The sequence below is a fragment of the Coregonus clupeaformis genome, unplaced genomic scaffold, assembly GCF_020615455.1.
Source record: "Coregonus clupeaformis isolate EN_2021a unplaced genomic scaffold, ASM2061545v1 scaf0758, whole genome shotgun sequence".
NCBI lineage: Eukaryota > Metazoa > Chordata > Actinopteri > Salmoniformes > Salmonidae > Coregonus > Coregonus clupeaformis.
The window spans coordinates 149,194-162,164 of NW_025534213.1; the positions used below are offsets into that span (position 1 = coordinate 149,194).

Consider the following 12,971-nt stretch of genomic DNA (forward strand, 5'->3'; position numbering starts at 1 on the left):
TGAGTGGGGAATATTGAATGTAATAACTTGGTTAAGTGTATAAACTTTAAATGCTGGTCTGTACCGTTTTCTTCCCTTGATATATGAGGCTATAGAACGGAGCAAAGGAGAGAGAGGGGGGCTAACGTGTGCGTGACGTGACAAGGTGTGACGCAGGCAGAGGATCATTCAAAATCAGATTGGAATTCCATGTTTGGATTGCTGTGGAAGTTGACTACTGGTATTCACTTTCCGGAGGGGTTAAGGTAAGTGGGTCCTAAATTGGTAAAATAGGTGTAGAAATAAAAATTGGTCTTGATTATTCATAATTGTTCATAGTTGTTAATTAAGATTTTAATTGAATAATTTAATGGATTTTTTTTGGGGGGTTTATTTTTGATTAAAATTTTAATATTCATATTTTAATTTTTTTAATTATTCATATTTTTTCCAAAAGTTTTAATATTCATATTTTAATTTTTTTAATTAATTATTCATATTTGTCATAAAGTTTTAATATTCATATTTTAATTTTTTTAATTATTCATATTTTTCAAAAAAAAAAAATAATATTCATATTTTTTTCAAAAAGTTTGAATTCAGATTTTTAAAATTTTTTAATAGTCATATTTTTTAATTTTTATTTTTATTTAGTAATTTTTTGGTTTGCTCTCTGGTTGTTTAGGTTATATTAATAATTAAAGGGGGGAAGCCATAGGTTAAAATAAATAGTTCACAATAAAGGAAAATAAAAGAGGACTTACAATGGGGGAGAAAGGATAGCAAGGCTATGAAAGTTATTACACCAGTTAATATAGTCGAACATAGTAATCCTTTAGTTAAGGGTATTGCGAGATTATCTGGCAAATGGAACAAACGTTGGCCTGACATTGAACAACCCTGGCCAGAGGAAGGGACTCTTAATCCGGATGTTATCAACATCATGAAAGTACTTCTGTCAATTTACAAGGCAGATCAGAAGAAGGGAAAACAAAAGGAACGACGTAAAGAGAAGAGACAAAGGGAGCTGGGTGTGCTTAAATTGTTTGAAGACGAAGGACAAAAACTGAGGAAAGATACCAAAGACAAGGGAAGCAAAGGTATGGAGAAAAAGCTAAAGGAAGAGACGTCGACAGAGAAACTGAGGGTAGAGGTCGGTATACCTTTCTCACATACGGATTCGGCGAGAAGACCCCCACCGTATGAGAAGGAAGTTGAGCTTAGGGATGCTTATCCTCAGCTTCCAGTAATCCTCCAACAGGGGGGATTATTACATCAGAGATGAAGATGACCAAATTATAGAGAGAGGACAAGCAGAAACGACCGTAAAAATGCATCCAAGCACCAAAGGTGGAAAGAAAACGAGAAGTCTGAAAACTAAGGGTGGTATGAGGTTAAGTAGGATGGAATTGGAGAAGGACGATGATGATCAGAGTGATTTAGAGGGGATCATGGGTGGATATGATCCGGTCATCAAACGGAGGTTGGCCAGAACGGAGAGAAGGGGTAAGGAAGGTTTGAAAAAGAAGGATACAAGATATTACAGTGCTGAGGAAGATTCGAAGAAGAAGGATACAATATATTCGGAAAAGTGCTGAGGGAAGCAAAGATGAAGACAGCGATAAAGAGAAGACTGAAGGTGCTGCGTATTCGAAAGGAGTTTCTCCGGCAAAGACTGTTGCAGAAGAAATAGATGGAGATATAGACCAATGCTTATCAGAACTGAAGAGTGCAAGGACTGCAGGAGAAGTAAGAGAGTTACAGGAAGAACTTCAGACGCTGACTATACGGAAGGAGAGACAGCTGAGAAGAGAATCTGAAAAAGATGAGACAAAATATGCATTAAGGTCAAGGAAAGATACCCCGAGCAAAATGGTACCAGTTATCATTCGAGGTCAAAACTTTGAATATAAGCCGTTGCAAAATACCGATATGTCGAACATACTTGAGAAGCTGCCTATTCTTCAGAATGGGGCCTATCCTTGGATTTCGAAATTGGAGGAAATTACGGTGGGAACACAGTCTGCCATAGGAGACGTTAAGAGACTGTTGGCTAATCTCATTGGGATTCCAGATATGGAAGAAGTCTTCCAGAGGGCTGGACTCATGAGATATGTTGGGACGGCAGTGAATGATCCTGAATTGTTGGCTGCAAGTAGGAATCGTCTGTGGAGAGCATTGAAAGATACATTTCCAACAAATGTGCATCCTGATAATATTCTAATTGACCCACTAGGACAACAAGAAAATCCGAGAGCCTATGTGTCAAGAGTTCATCAAGTGTGGAGAAATATTACTGGAAATGATCCAGATGTGAGTCAAATTGAGCAGTCAATTTTGAGAGCTAAACTGCAAATGGGACTGCCCACTCCAGTAAGAAACAAACTGGCAGAAGTGGTTGGACTTGGAAGCATGACAAAAGGTGTCTATACAGATCACATAGCTCATCAAGTGGATCTGTACAGGAAGAAGGAACTCAACCAGAAAGAGCAGGACGAAGAAACTCTCAGGAAACTCAATCAACTACAACTGGGGGAGAATAAAAGGATAAGAAACAAGCTGTGGTGATGCAGAGTCAGTATGTACCAAACCAACAATCACTGCCACAGCTTCAACCAGAACAGTTCCAACTCGCAAGTGTATCAGCCACCAAGGACGGCACCAGTTGATTCATATTCACAGCCAATTTCTGGACAGACACAAAATTGGAGAGGAAGAGGACGAGAAGCCTTCGAAGAAAGAGGAAGGGTTCAGCAACCCTTCCAGCAATTTCAAGATGTGTGTTATAATTGTGGACAGGATGGTCACTATGCCAGGGACTGCAAGTGGTCAGGAGGAAACATCAGAGGGAATTTCAGAGGAAGATACAGGGGCCAGTCAAAATCATCTGGAGGACCGGTGAACCCCTACAGGGGTCCGGAGCCAGGATTCTAGAGGTGCCTAGATGATTCGAAAGGGGGGTGTCAGCTGGTAGCGTCAGGATCGGAAAGAGATCCAACAATTGAGGTGAAAATAAACAACCGGCCATTGGAAGTAATGGCGGATAGCGGAGCAGCGTTCACCTGTGTTCGACCTGAAGATGCTACACATCTCCTATGTCCAATCAACTCGTTAGGACAATCGGATTTGAGGGAGTAAAACAGCTGATTCCTCTTACGGAACCAATTGAGCTCTGCTATAAAGATCACAAAATTAAAATACCCATACTGGTATCAGAACATACACCTGTTGCATTATTGGGAAGAGATGCCTTGTGTAAGTTGAACTGTACAATCAGATGTACACCAGACGGCTGTCTGATAGAAATGCCAAAGGAAAAGGTTTACCAATTGTCGATGATGACGGAGATGGATTCGTCTTCAGTATTCTGGATTGGAAATCTCAGTGAAGATTTTATGAAGCAGGCTAAGATATGGGAAAAATTTATTGTTGCAAATATGCCTGATGCAAAGCTTCCGGAATATCCATTCCATTGTACGCTTAAGTATTTCAAGAAGGCTGCTCAACCACACTCAGAGGAATGGTTGAGTCATCAACCCGAAGAATGTTCAACTTAGCTCAAGTTGCATTATTTTAGGACCACAAGGGAGCAGCTATGAAGATAAACACCCGATGATTATCTGAATAGAGGAATTTGAGATTGAGAAGAGTGTGCCACATGTTACCTTGTTGGTTTCAGAAGGCTATGAGCAAAAGCAAATAGGAGAAATGATGACAGAAGTAGAGAAACTTACTTTCAGACCAACGAAAGAAAATTTGGCGATTTGGAGAAGTGAAGATCAACGATTTCTCAAAATAATGATTTCGGCTCAAGGACAAGGAGAGCCACAGGCTGTAGGAATGACACATGAATCTATTTGCAATATGAAGATTGATTCAGATCCTATGAAAGAGGAGATGTTGCAACAAGTTCCAGAAGGATTGTGGTCTCAACATAGTACTGATATTGGACTTGTAAATCAGCCCAACCTGTGAAGGTTGAACTTCGACCAGGAGCCAAACCTCCATGGAAAAATCAGTATCCATTGAAAGAGGAAGCAATCAAAGGAATTGAATCACAAATTGATGGACTTTCGACAGCAGGGGTTTTAAAGACAACAAAACACCCTCGGAGTAACACGCCTTTGTGGCCTGTAAAAAACCAGATGGAAGTTATCGTGTAGCTCATGATTTGAGAGCAGTGAATGAAATAGTGATTGACTTTCCAGCAGACGTGCCAGATCCTCATACCTTGTTAGCTCAAGTTCCTCCAGATGCGACACATTTTACAGTACTGGACTTATGTGGAGCATTTTTCAGTGTTCCACTTAGTGTAGAGAGTCAGGATTTATTTGGGTTCACCTATAAGGGACAGTTCTATGAGTACAATAGAATGCCACAGGGGTACGGCATTCGCCGCATATCTTCAATAAAGTACTGAAGGAAGATTTGGTAGGGATAGATCAGATATTGCAGAGCACTGTCATTCAGTACGTGGATGATATAATGGTTTGCTCACAAAATAAGGAAACATGTCATAGGGACTCAATTAAATTACTACAGGTATTGGCAGAAAAGGGACACAAGGTGTCACAGAAAAAGTTGCAATATTGTCAGGAGAAAGTTGTATATTTAGGTCAAAACATAACTCATGGCCACAGAAACATTTCGGACAAGCAGGTGGAAACTATTCGTAAGGCTCCAAAACCTAGAACAGTCAGAGAAATGATGACATTTCTGGGTATTGCTGGTTATTCCTCCGCTTGGGTAGAGGATTATACTAGTTTGATGGCCCCATTGAGGGCTATGGTGAGGGGTACTGAGAGTGGTCAACTCCATAGCAATCTTTCCTGGACACAGGAAGGCCATGTGGCATTTGAAACTATCAAACAGAGGTTGCAGGAGGCACCTGCACTTGCACTACCAGATTATTCAAGGAACTTTTTGCTATATGTGTCTACTTCTACTAGAGGTAGATATGCATGCGCGGTTCTTTGTCAACCGACAGGCATGGGGACGAATCCTCAGCCTATTTCCTACTACTCTACTGCTTATTCAGAGGTAGAACTAGGGTTACCACTATGCTACAGAGCAATGGTGGGAGTGTATTCCATGTATGACAAAGCATCATCGGTCACGATGGGCTACCCCGTGACAATTCTTACCCATCATAGTCTCAGAAATCTTTTTGAACTATGGGAAGTATACATTGACAATGCCTAGGCTCAGAGACTATCATAGACTCTTAGAGCAGGAGGATGTCACCCTTGTGAGATGTGATACAGTAAATCCAGCCGAGAGTTTACCAACTTCCGAGGATGGTGAGCCACATGATTGTGTCCAAGAAGCAGAGAGATATTCGAGGCTTCGATCTGATTTACAAGCCTTTCCGTTACGTGAGGCAGACCTGGAGTATTGGACTGATGGGGCTTGCTATCGGGTGGGAGATAAGTTATGTGCTGGTTATGCAGTAGTTAGAGGCAGAGGGACGGGATTTGTTGTTGAAAAGGCTGAAGTAATACCACAGCCTGCATCTGCACAACTTGCTGAACTTGTGGGGCTAACAGAAGCATGTTTGTTAGCGGAAGGTAAGCGAGTAACCATATACACTGATTCAGCATATGCACATAGTGTATGTCATTTGTTTGGGGCGGTATGGAAAGGTCGAGGGTTCAAGAAATCGGATGGTTCTCCGATACAACATCATGCACAAATCATGAAATTGTTGCATGCTATGATGAAGCCTACAGAGATAGCGATAGCTAAGTGTGCAGCTCACAAGACAGATATGTCAAGAGTGACACAAGGGAACAAAGCTGCTGATGAAGCTGCAAAAGCCGTCGCAGGAGCGGATAAATTGGGGAAAGTTTTTCTGGTCACTCATGTAGTGGACTTGGAAGACAAAATTACGCTTCGAGATGTAATTTTGATGCAAGAAGCCGCTTCTATGATCGACCAACAGCATGGCTAGACCGAGGAGCGGTCAAAGATGCTACTGGTCTGTGGAGAAACCATGAGGGGTTGATAGTAGCGCCTCTAGACCTTATAGGTCTGATGATTCAAGAAGCACATGGTTTAGCTCATGTTGCGAGGGGGGAGGTTCACAGAAAGATCACAAAGGAATATGGTGTTTGGGCTCCATATTTGTTTGAACAAATTGATTATTTGATAGGAAGATGCACCATCTGTCTTAAAAATAATGTTCGAAGAGGGATACCTGTTCATCCAGGTTACATTCCTACACCCAGGGTCCTATGCGTGAGTTGGTCATTGACTTTGTTGATATGATACAACCAGTTGATGGGAAAAGATACATGTTGGTGGTTGTAGATAGATTTTCACGATGGACAGAAGCTTGTCCAACCAAGCGTAAGGATGCTCAGTCGGTTGCCAAGTTCTTATGTAAAGAGGTCATAAGCAGGTGGGGGATTACCCGATCGAATATCCTCAGACAATGGAAGAGAATTTGTGGATAAATCAGTAAAATTGATGTTGCAAAAATTGGGAATTAAGCAACGTCTTGGAGCAGTTTATCACCCACAAAGTCAGGGGATGTGTGAAAGAATGAACGGTGTCTTGAAGAACCGCATTGTGAAGATTTGTCAACATACAGGTCTAAACTGGATAGCGGCGCTTCCTTTAGCACTAATGGTGTGTCGCTCAAGTGAGTTACGTGATCTACGTATGACACCCCATGAGTTGGTAACAGGAAGAAGGATGCCAACGCCTTGTTTGCGAACAAGCAGAAAGGGTCCAAGCTTGGCCCTGTTGGAAGATGAAATGAGAGCGTACGTTACATATATGGCCAATTTTCATAAAAAGTTGTCCACATATGTTTCTGACAGGCAAAGACAAGAAGAGGTGCAGAAGGCGCCTGAGGAGGATAAGAGGAATACAGTACAACCGGGAGACAAAGTATTCGTAAGGTATTCAGAAGGAAGTGGTATAACGAACGTCGTGAAGGACCATTTGAAGTGGTTCGTAGTACTGGAACAGCTGTCCAGGTTAAGGGGTCTCCTACGTGGTATCATTTGTCACATTGTGTTAAAGCGCCTACAGAAGAGGTGCCACGCGTAGAGAGAGGGAAGATGGAGATAGGGGAGAACAGGAAGAGGGAGAGATTGTCAATGTTGGGATTAACGTTGATAATGATGACACTTCTGATTATGCCAGAGATGACTATGCAGGGGATGGAAAGGAAGGAGGATTTGGAGAAATTGATTTCCAATACGTCCCAGAAGCAACAGGGAATATTTCAGTGGGATGTGAAGCAGCAGAGGCCACCAAGGGCAACTCTGGTAAAGGAGAAGCTAGTGATTCGGTTGGACAAAATAGGCCTAGACCAGTTAGGAGAAAAGTCAGACCAAAACGTTACGAAAACTAGGAATGAAGTAACAACAATAACACCAACACGTCAGTCTGTTAGAACAACAATGGGAAGCAATTTAACTCTTTCAACATTGACAGTTGGTAAAGCCATAAATATATCGCATTCGATTACAAGGGAACCGATAGTGCCAGCACCAATTTTAGAACAAAAAACATCAACTAAATCAACTACTTTAAGGTTAACTTTGAAAAGATTTGGGGGTACGACGGCAATAACAAATGTAGGAGGTATGATACCGACACCAACAACAACTTTTCTAAAAGTAAACGATGTAACCGAAATGACTCAGCAAGTAGTCATTGAAAACAATATAGGTTCATCTGAAATAGTACAGCCTAATATCATGGAAGAACAGGATGGGTTTTTTGGGTTCAACTTAACATCAGAAGATACATCTGATCAATCCCGCTCGGTAGGGAAAAGAGACGCTAAATGGAAAGCATATGGATTTGATTCGGCGGTTTTGAAAATTAAAGATCAATGGGCAGGGAGAAATCTTTGGTTTCAGCAATTAACTCATGCTGTAAGATCAGTGAGGAATCTTGAGGGTCCATGTCTGTTGAGAATTCCAGCACCAGAGACGTGGGGTTCAATTTTACAGACGATCGCTCAACCATTGGCGGGTGGGTGTCAGGCCTATGCGTTGAGATGGCTGTTGTATCATCAACGAGTATTGACAGATAAAGACATGTCGTTGTCACACCATTTGTATAAGCCTAGTTATAAGTGTTCTTGGTTAAAATGAATTTCCCTATGTGAATATGGTGGGTGGTAAAGAAAGTCAGGTGACAGTGATCCCTGAAGCATTTGAGGTGAGAGCAGTGAGAGCTAAAACTTGTATTTGTTCTAATAATACAGATGAGGTAAATGGTATGTTCATGGGAATATCAGATTGTGATGGGTATATGTTGACTTTGGGTAAACACGGACGAAAGGGTAAAGGTGACAAATATAATGTAACTTTTTATGCACCAGGTAGTAAGAAGGGCAGGACTTTGATGGTGATGGATCAATTTTTTCCCTATCAATGCAACTATTGGGAATTTTAGAGATATTTGGTGGGTTTGTGGTGATAAAGCATATATATTTTTACCCTATGGATGGAAAGGGTGTTGTTACATGTCCACGTTGAAGCTTCCATATGAGGTTTTACAATAAGAAGAGGAGTAGCACCGACCCCAGATCAATCTGAAACTACTGTTGAAAATAGGGTTAAACGAGACATGGCTAAATTTACTAATCTTGAAGCCTACCATTGGAGAATAAGTCTGGGAGAGAAGTGGGGACTTGGTCTTTTTCCATGGTATGGTGTAACATTCTTAGCAGATCATATTGATAATATTACATATACGTTGCAGGGCTTTGCAAATGAAACAATAAGAGGGTTTCACCTTCTGTCAAATGCTCAAAGAAGTCACAGACTGACGTTGTTGAAACATGACATGGCTCTTGATTATATTTTGGCAAGACAAGGTGGCTTATGTTTGGCTATGAATCTGACGGGGGGATGATTGTTATACTTTGATCCCAGATAGTACCGATAATATCACGAGTGTTATCGATGCCTTGAAGAATATCAGGGATGCATTTGGAAGATCTGAGAAAGCTGGATGGTCAGCGAAGTCTTGGTTGCAAGATCAGTTAGGCCCAATAGGGGCAGTGATGGTTCAGATTTTAATCGCAGCTCTGATAGCGCTGTGTGTGATGTTTTGCTTTTGTACTTTGTTACTGACCTTTGCAAAGCTATGATATTAAGATGGGTTGGTGTTGTGATGCCTGGAGACAACACTCAGATGCCGTTGTTGATTGTTCATGATCTGGACGAAGATGGACGAGGGGGTCTAGATGGACTGCTGATGGATAAATATCCTTTTTGATTATTTGATCATTTGACAAATTTTTTTTTTTCAATATTAGTGTGATTTGTAGTATGATTTATGAATCAAGGGGGGAATGGGTTTATGTGATTCATGCATCATTTATATATCAGTTTTATAGTCTTAGTGGATAGTGATGTTTAATTTGAAAGTGTTTTTGGAAAAGATACTGTTTGGTCTTTTTCTTTTTTCTTCCAGAGGCATTTGGGAGAACATGTGGAGATTGGAATACTCAAACAAAGACAATATGAAGGGACAATATGACTGGAGGAGATGAAACAAGGAGGGTGTGGCCGATTTCATCATTAACAAGTCCATTGGAAGTCGAGACTACGGAGGAGATGAAGTGTAGTGGACTACATTCCAGTGTCTGCAATGAAATATAGACATATTTGATGTGTAATACATAATTGTGTCATATTCTTAGGTATTGATTTTAGTAGAATGATGTTTGATGTTATTGAATGCAGATGAGGATCTTAGATGCTTTTGTTTATTTCGATGGGGTTAGGGAAAGGACGTTTAGGCAGGGAGAGATTCCCTTTCAGGTCCTATGGGTTGACCAGCCTGAGAGTGGATGTTTTTGGATAGGATTTTGTTTACAGGGGCTTACATGTGTAGTTAATTGTATTATAGTTTCAAATGTATTTACATGGTTTATGAGGTTATCTGGAGTACCGAGGTGGTTGCCTGGGGCAGAGGGACCGTAAGAGAATTTTACTGTCTTGATTGATGGATGGATCTCTGAAAAGATGGCTGCCAGACAGTTTTTTCGCTCTTACACTCCATAGAGATTTCTTCATATGTCATAGTAATGTATTCATACTTCATAAACAGTTATTTCATAGAAAGGTATTTACACTCTAGAGCAGAATGTTTTTGGTTTAAGGTTAAAGATACTCAATAAGATAAATTGTTACTGGTCATAATCCTATCGTTGTCGAGACTTTTTAGTTTTGTCTCGAAGGGGGAATATGTAGTATATTAAAATTATGTCTTTGTTAAAGGTTTTTCATGAAGAAATGGAAGGTTGATTATTGCTATCCAGAGGGAAGGTTTTAGCGTGACGTCACATATGACAAACAGGAAGTGGGTGGTAAGATACGGGGATTGAACAGTAGAGGGAGCTATTCAACTCTTGGAAGGCTATATAAAGGGGGGAGCGGTGACGAAGAGTTAGAATACAGGAAGATTTATTTGGGGACTGTTTCTCCGGATCTCCGGGTCCGTACTTACGCTGTAACTCGTGGTATTAATAAAAGTCTCTAGAACACGATATAGCCTAAGGGATTCTTTGATCGACAGCAATACCCACCAGCATTCGACCACGATACCACAGAAGTTTGCTGTAATTCTACACATTATGCCATAGGATGGAGAGAAATTTAATATTATACAGTAACTAGCTAGTCTTTAAAATATAGCTACCTATTATATAGCCACTTACAGTGAGGGGAAAAAGGATTTGATCCCCTGCTGATTTTGTACGTTTGCCCACTGACAAAGACATGATCAGTCTATCATTTTAATGGTAGGTTTATTTGAACAGTGAGAGACAGAATAATAACAAAAAAATCCAGAAAAACGCATGTCAAAAATGTTATAAATTGATTTGCATTTTAATGAGGGAAATAAGTATTTGACCCCTCTGCAAAACATGACTTAGTACTTGGTGGCAAAACCCTTGTTGGCAATCACAGAGGTCAGACGTTTCTTGTAGTTGGCCACCAGGTTTGCACACATCTCAGGAGGGATTTTGTCCCACTCCTCTTTGCAGATCTTCTCCAAGTCATTAAGGTTTCGAGGCTGACGTTTGGCAACTCGAACCTTCAGCTCCCTCCACAGATTTCTCCCTGGGTGGTGGTGGAGGTGTAATGGCCATGACGGTCGGTCGGTCGGTCGGTCCGTCCGTCCGTCCGTCCGTCCGTCCGTCCGCCCGCCCGTCCGTCCGTCCGTCCGCCCGCCCGCCCGTCCGTCCGTCTGTCTGTCTGTCTGTCTGTCTGTCTGTCTGTCTAACCCACCTGTCTCTCTGTGTCTTCCTGCAGCCTTCTCCCCGGTCAGCGGAGGTGGGAACGGCCATGACGGTCTGTCCTGTCTGTCCATCAGCTCTGAGGGGAAGACTGAGTGTGACCAGGGACAGGGTTTTACTGTCGACTCCATCATAGAGGGAAACAACAAATAACCAGAGCGAGGAAGAGGAAGAGGAGGAGGAAGAGGAGGAGGGAAACAATCTAAAATCACACCCTCTTTTGAAATATAATATAATTGTTGAAATAAAGGTTTTGTTTCTGTAAACCTTCTTCCAATGTTGTCATTATGAAGATATCGGAAGTGTCGTTATCTTTCCAGTTATATGAGAGGCTCTATAGAAATGGTTCTGGTGAGGCCATGGGGAAGGTGAACAGACAGGTAGTTATGTTGCCTCCCTAGCTCTATGCCAGTCTATACCAGTCTATACCAGTCTATACCAGTCTATACCAGTCTATACCAGTCTATACCAGTCTATGCCAGTCAATATCAGTCAATACCAGTCAATATCAGTCAATACCAGTCAATATCAGTCAATACCAGTCAATATCAGTCTATATCGGTATATACCAGTCTATAGCAGCCTATAGCAGCCTATATCTGTCTATAGCAGTCAGTCTCTACCAGTCAGTATTTACCTGTCTGTACCAGTCTATATGGGTTATATCAGTCTATAACAGAGTATACTAGTTTGTATCAGTCTTTACCAGTCTATATCTATCTACCAGTCTACCAGTCTTGTATTGATACTGTTCTGAGTTCTATCTCAGCACTATGGAGTGTCCTCCATGTTTCTGTCCCCCATCCAACCACATCATTTAACCTGCTGGTTGATATACACAGATGATTTTCAAATGATATTTAATAAACAGTATTTCAGAATATTCATTCCCAGAACAGCAAGACCCTTTAACAGAATATTCACTTTTGTTATTTTGCTTTAAAAATAGCATCTAAGCTTCCATACATGTCCTGTTTTGTTGACTTTCATAGTGCACAGCAGCTTAATGGTTGTATTCATTAGGTAGATTGTGTTGTTTAAAATCTCTGAAAATATATCAGCAATAAGCCTAAGATTGTTGAGTTTAATACTAATGCACTGTGTTTCTGTTTGTGTGTTTTATGGCCGTTCATTTTGAATGACACATTACAAAACTGTTTATTCGTAGTTATGTTTTAATAAAACAGCAACAAATGTCATTTGGAACCTTGGAGTTTATGTAGCTACACGTTCTAAAGAAATAAAACGGTTATTGATGACAGAGTTGAAATGTGATTGTGTGTAGGGGACCAACGGTTATTGATGACAGAGTTGAAATGTGATTGTGTGTAGGGGACCAACGGTTATTGATGACAGAGTTGAAATGTGATTGTGTGTAGGGGACCAACGGTTATTGATGACAGAGTTGAAATGTGATTGTGTGTAGGGGACCAACGGTTATTGATGACAGAGTTGAAATGTGATTGTGTGTAGGGGACCAAGATATAAAACAGAAAAATTAAATGACTTGTAATTTCTTTAGCCGCTATGAAAACATTCATTTGATTCTGGCCCCGTCTGTCGTTATCAATAACAACAACATATTTTATTAAATACACGTACTCTTAATTTCATCCACCAGTGGTTTTTACAGAGAATAATGTGGCGTTACCTATATGGCTTTGACATTATAAATCACCTCTCCGGCCCGATCTTACGGCGCTATCGATTGATCCTT

General features: G+C 40.9%; 1 protein-coding gene across 1 annotated transcript in view; it reads left to right on the plus strand.

Annotated features, from left to right (window-relative positions):
• Positions 1-1,081: 1,081 nt before the first annotated feature.
• The window catches only part of LOC123485604 (gamma-crystallin N-A-like), a 71,203-nt gene continuing 59,313 nt past the window's right edge, over positions 1,082-12,971 (plus strand). The window contains exons 1-2 of the mRNA XM_045216629.1: positions 1,082-1,136; positions 11,271-11,349. Coding sequence (XP_045072564.1) covers positions 1,082-1,136; positions 11,271-11,349 — 134 coding nt within the window. The remainder of the gene's footprint in view (positions 1,137-11,270; positions 11,350-12,971) is intronic.